The sequence below is a fragment of the Somniosus microcephalus genome, unplaced genomic scaffold (assembly GCF_052327205.1).
Source record: "Somniosus microcephalus isolate GS21.2 unplaced genomic scaffold, FLI_Smic_1.0 unresolved_chr5, whole genome shotgun sequence".
Lineage (NCBI taxonomy): Eukaryota > Metazoa > Chordata > Chondrichthyes > Squaliformes > Somniosidae > Somniosus > Somniosus microcephalus.
This window is the reverse complement of record NW_028225183.1, coordinates 39,923,520-39,928,945: the sequence shown is the minus strand read 5'-3', so window position 1 is coordinate 39,928,945 and position 5,426 is coordinate 39,923,520. Positions and strand designations below refer to the sequence as shown.

The window sequence follows — 5,426 nt, the reverse complement described above, 5'->3', positions numbered from 1 at the left end:
TCTCTGTGACTTGTGCACAAGATCAATCCCCAGTCAGCAAATCCCCCAGCCCTGCCAGTTATATCTGGATCGATGCTGAACCTCTCAGTTTTCGGTCTATTGAATCCGAGTTTAAGCCATGTGTGGTAAACAGAATGTCTCACTATTTCTGTGAATAATACTATATTCTAAAAGCAGGCTAGGATACACACAGACAAACTGTGACACGTTCCTGCCCCTAAACCTCTCTAACAGAGAGTGCCTGGGCCGCCTGTATCAGAGTACGAACATTAAGACTGACACCATCTCTCTCTCTCTCTCTCATTGCTGTCTCCGGGTGTTGAGAATGGAATGCATCAGACACCAGTTGCTCTGTTCAGTTCCTCAGTTTCGGAGGAGGAGAGAGAGAGGCTAGAGGGGCAGTGAGATCATCATTTCTATTTTCATATAAATCAAACATATTTCTGCCTGCAAACAATATAGTACCTTCAAACCAGATAGTAGTGAACACAGCCACAGCTGTGATTGGCTCCTGCCCCTGAATCTGGGGAACAGACACTGTGAGGAGCGCCGGCCTCAGAGTGTTTAACACTGACTGAGCTGGGAAACTCCAACTAACCCCGAGAATCGGCAGCACAGGCCGAGCGGAGAGGAAAACCTGTCCTGTGAACTGTAAATCTGGGAACAGATTGTGCTGTGAATGAGCAGAGTGAACATTGTGTCAGCGAGAGTGTGTTAAAGGGACGGGCGGGTTAGACTAATGTCACTGTGTTTGTGTGTCCGCCCTCATCGCCGGATTTCAGAGGCAATCTTGTGTAAAATTCAAAGATTTCCCTGTCATAGGATTGCCCTGCCCCCCTGCTCAGCCTTGCAGTGGGAATTAAACGTGAAGCTTTATTTGATTTCAAATTTCAGCCGAAAAACAGAGAACATGTCGGCGATGGGGTGAGAGAGCGCGATCAGTGCAGCAATGAAACGGCTGTAAATCGAAATTGCTGCCTTTACTTCTGATGAAACTTTCTCGGCAGCAGACATCCCGGTCTTCGAGACAGAAAGAGGCCAGTCTGGGAATGTGGAGTGCCCGAGTTTAATTGGAATCGGAGAGTTAATGAGGAGAGAGAAACACAGAGAGGCTGGAGGGGCCGGGAGCTGACAGCAGGATGTCTCCTCCCCTCCCGCTCTCTCTGTTTAATCTCTCACTCTGTCTCCTCCCCTCCCCGCCTCTCTTACTCTGCGCTTTCTCAGTCAGGTCGGAGTCGGCTGTATATAAGAGCAGCCACAAACAGTTTGTTTCTCATTCAGCAGAAGTTTGACTGAAGAATCATCATGACTGGACGAGGCAAAGGAGGCAAAGGACTCGGCAAAGGCGGAGCCAAGCGCCACCGTAAAGTACTCCGTGACAACATCCAGGGCATTACCAAACCAGCCATCCGCCGCCTGGCTCGCCGTGGCGGTGTCAAGCGAATCTCGGGTCTGATCTACGAGGAGACCCGTGGGGTGCTGAAGGTTTTCCTGGAGAATGTGATCAGGGATGCGGTCACCTACACTGAGCATGCCAAGCGCAAGACGGTCACTGCCATGGATGTGGTGTACGCTCTGAAACGGCAGGGCCGCACTCTCTATGGATTCGGCGGCTGAACAACTCGACCCTTTCAACCAAACACAACACAAAGGCTCTTTTAAGAGCCACCCACAGCCTCACAGAGAGAGCAGTGACCTGGGAACGGGAGCTGGGGTAGATTGTTCTCAAAAATAGATTGTGGTCAGAAATATTATTAACAGATATGTGATGTGTTCTGTAATCTTTGAATTTCGCTTTCGGTTGCACCAGGTTTATGGAGAGTTATTTCCTCAGACGGAACATTCCCTCTCCGTGTAAAGCCACATCGCGTCTACACATTTCTCCATTGTGCAGTTTTACTGTAATGATTATAATTTTAATAATTAGTTGGCTGGTCGGACATGAGCCGTTGAGTGGGTTACTGAAAAGAGTCCAAATTGTGAATTTGCAGCCAGACGGTGGTGTCCGGCCCTGATACTGACAGGGTTTGTGAAATTGTGAAATTTCAGTTCAGTCATTCGGGGACCTGAAATTACCGCAGTTTGAGCCGCTCTAACCCGACCTTACTTCTGATTGGGGGTCCGCTCCACAATCCCATTTCGTAACCAATCACAGAGCCACAGATTAGAAAGTAAGCACATCATTGGTTGACATTGTCGTCCTGTCGAAATGTTTGAATTTTTTTTTTATTTTGAAAAAGCCCGCCAATTCCAGTGCTGGAAAGAAGCGAATTAATCTAAAGTCTAGTTTCAATGGAATGATTTTAAAATCTACGTCATTTTGTTCGGTTATTCTGCGTTCAGCGTCAGTAATTCCTGGCGCTGTTCTACGAACAGGTTTAATTTGTCAGCCTCTTATCTGTAACCGGCGCCAATAAGTCTCCATTCAGCAATCTAAAATGTGCCGAGTATCAGATCGCTGACTGCACAGTTACCCAATGACAGATTATTGGCCAAGGCCTTCTCACAGGCTCCACGGGGACAGAGAGAAGCGACTGAATTCTGATCCTCTCCCCTGAAAGCGGCGGCTAACGTCACAATGGGACGGGCGGAGGGAAATTCTGAATGGGCTGGAGAGGAGAGGGAGAGGAATCGAGTGGAAGAGCGGGAGATTGGCGCGGGTCCCTTTCCCCGCTCCTGTCAGCATCAACAGCCCAGAGTGCGGGCAATGGGAAGGGCCCTAAAGCACCAAGCCCAGGAAGGAACATTTAAAACCTTCAATGATTCTGGCAATGATCGTCTCAATATGTGCAGAACAAAATCGATTTGTCTCAAAACGGTCATTTCCTGCACTAAAATTGGCGGACTTTTTGAAATGGGCGATTAATCACAGCTCAGCCAATCGGGGCCTGAGTATCCAGCGTTTCATTGATTGGCTGAAGACCAACTCTGACCAATCAGTGCTCGGGGCGGTCCCTCACTGAGTATAACAAGGCGGACACACAGCAGACTCCGCATTAACAGTCCGTGTGTTCCAGATTGTGTTGAGATCGGTTCAGAAAATGGCCAGGACCAAGCAGACAGCGCGCAAATCGACCGGAGGGAAAGCTCCTCGCAAACAGCTGGCGACCAAAGCGGCCCGGAAGAGCGCTCCAGCCACGGGCGGAGTGAAGAAACCCCATCGCTACAGACCCGGCACTGTGGCTCTGAGGGAGATCCGCCGCTACCAGAAATCCACCGAGCTGCTGATCCGCAAACTGCCCTTCCAGCGCCTGGTGCGGGAGATCGCTCAGGACTTCAAGACCGACCTGCGCTTCCAGAGCTCGGCCGTCATGGCCCTGCAGGAGGCCAGCGAGGCTTACCTGGTGGGGCTCTTTGAGGATACCAACCTGTGCGCCATCCACGCCAAGCGAGTCACCATCATGCCCAAAGACATCCAGCTGGCCCGCCGCATCCGCGGGGAGCGCGCCTAAACTCACCCTGCCCGGCTCTAGACTTTAGCACCAAATACAACAACGGCTCTTTTAAGAGCCACCAAATCAGCAAAGGAAAGAGCTGCGATCGCCCCAAGGCAAATTGGACTGTGCACACACCGTGCTGCTCTTGCAGTGTTAATGTAATTGAGATTTATAAAGTGGGGGCAGTGAATGTCTGGGTATGGTCTAGGTTTAAATGTGAGTGATCTGCCCAGTAAACTGACTGCACCCGCCCAGTAGGAAACTATAAGTGGGAGCACTGATCCAACTCCACATACCGGGATTGATCATCGAGAGAGAACGAGGTGCCTGAAGTCTGAAGCACACTTTTAAATCAACTCTTACTGCGGGGAGAGGTAGTTACTATTTGGAATATTTTATATTAACCAGAGCTGTAATTCTGGTTCGATGCTCTCGTTGAATGGCGGAGCAGTCTCGAAGGGCCGAATGGCCTACTCCTGCTCCTATCTTCTATGTCTGCAAATTAAAAGGGGAAAAGTTAGTATGGATCAATGTGCTCAGGATGTATATGGAATTATTGCCCCAATAAGGAACGGTTCTCCCATCAACCGCTCACTGGCTTAATAATCGTTTCTTAACATGCGTTCATATTCGGCTCTCCCAATGTGTTTAATTACGGCCGGTCTCACGTTAAGTTTCCGTGTGTTTTGTTTTTCTCTGAAGCCAGCCCCCCTCTGTATTGAATCGCTGATCTGAATATTCGGTAACAACAAACCCGCTGTAATGTTTGTGGATTTACATTTCTACATGTCCCGTTTATAACCGAGAATGGCCGAACAGTAAACAACCCTTTCACAGATAAAGTGGGTGGCTCTGAAAAGAGCCTTTGGGTTATTAGATTGAATCTTGTCCAGTTTACTTGCTCTTGGAGCTGGCAGTGCTGGTTTTCTTGGGCAGCAGCACCGCCTGGATATTAGGCAGCACCCCGCCCTGAGCGATGGTCACCTTTCCCAGCAGCTTGTTGAGCTCCTCGTCGTTGCGGATGGCCAGCTGCAGGTGTCTGGGGATGATGCGGGTCTTCTTGTTGTCGCGGGCCGCGTTGCCGGCCAGCTCCAGGATTTCAGCGGTCAGATACTCGAGCACAGCAGCCATGTAGACCGGGGCTCCGGCACCCACACGCTCAGCGTAGTTGCCCTTTCGCAGGAGCCTGTGAACACGGCCCACAGGGAACTGCAGTCCGGCCCGGGATGATCGAGACTTAGCCTTGGCCCGAGCTTTACCGCCGGTTTTTCCTCTTCCAGACATTTCCACAATTCACCCGTTGAAAGAAATAATGATAAACTCCGCCCACATCTGCCCTACTTATACCTTCTGGAGGAATGAAAATACGAACTTGTGACTGGTCGCTCTATGGGGAATTTCATTGGTGTTTTCCGGTGACCAATCACAGTCTGTTTTTCCCGCCAATGGCAAGGGTGCGGGAATAACTGTCCGCCAACGATTTTTAATTTCAAAAGCCCGCCAATATTTTCCTAAACCATCGAATTAAGTTAATAAATGAACTATTCGCCAAAGATTTCCGGACAGTTTTTTATTCCTTTTGTCTTATTCCATCTCTCCCTTGCAAATTCTAGGCTGTTACAATTGGGATTAATTTCGGGTTCAATTTCAAACTGTATCGGGCGGGATTAAATCCCCATTGATTCTGTAACGGGACACATTCCAGCTCAATCTGTGTAAAAGTGAGGATTCACAGATTATCGATCGATCCTTTGCACAGGCGCTGCTGCGGGAGTGAAACCAGATCTGGGAGTCCTGCTGTGAGAAGAGGGACAGAGTGTTCAAACTGACCGCGTTCTGGTCTCTAAGAAACCCCATTCTGGGTTGTTAGATTACAGTAATTCTCGGGTAAATTAAAGGATTGACTCCCACCTGGCATTGAAAAAAATGAAAATGTTTTTGCAGAGATTGAGGGGAATGAAATCTGAGTCTCATCTCGAAAACAAGCTT

The 5,426-nt window shown here is 49.2% G+C and overlaps 3 protein-coding genes across 3 annotated transcripts; 2 read left to right on the top strand and 1 right to left on the bottom strand.

The window, feature by feature from the left end:
• The first annotated feature begins 1,251 nt into the window (after nucleotides 1-1,251).
• Nucleotides 1,252-1,637, top strand: LOC147087962 (histone H4). The gene has a single exon (XM_085977869.1). The coding sequence runs from the start codon at nucleotides 1,306-1,308 to the stop codon at nucleotides 1,615-1,617; it is 312 nt and encodes a 103-aa protein (XP_085833995.1). The 5' UTR covers nucleotides 1,252-1,305; the 3' UTR covers nucleotides 1,618-1,637.
• A 1,392-nt stretch (nucleotides 1,638-3,029) lies between these two features.
• On the top strand, nucleotides 3,030-3,562 carry LOC147087961 (histone H3). The gene has a single exon (XM_085977868.1). The coding sequence runs from the start codon at nucleotides 3,042-3,044 to the stop codon at nucleotides 3,450-3,452; it is 411 nt and encodes a 136-aa protein (XP_085833994.1). The 5' UTR covers nucleotides 3,030-3,041; the 3' UTR covers nucleotides 3,453-3,562.
• Nucleotides 3,563-4,305: 743 nt separating this feature from the next.
• LOC147087960 (histone H2A type 2-C-like) lies at nucleotides 4,306-4,721 on the bottom strand. Its single transcript, XM_085977867.1, has one exon. The coding sequence runs from the start codon at nucleotides 4,719-4,721 to the stop codon at nucleotides 4,332-4,334; it is 390 nt and encodes a 129-aa protein (XP_085833993.1). The 3' UTR covers nucleotides 4,306-4,331.
• Between the last annotated feature and the right edge of the window lie 705 nt (nucleotides 4,722-5,426).

Bases quoted from the DNA above. Each gene is read 5' to 3' on its own strand.
- LOC147087962 (XM_085977869.1), top strand. From the start codon at position 1,306: ATGACTGGACGAGGCAAAGGAGGCAAAGGACTCGGCAAAGGCGGAGCC.
- LOC147087961 (XM_085977868.1), top strand. From the start codon at position 3,042: ATGGCCAGGACCAAGCAGACAGCGCGCAAATCGACCGGAGGGAAAGCT.
- LOC147087960 (XM_085977867.1), bottom strand. From the start codon at position 4,721: ATGTCTGGAAGAGGAAAAACCGGCGGTAAAGCTCGGGCCAAGGCTAAG.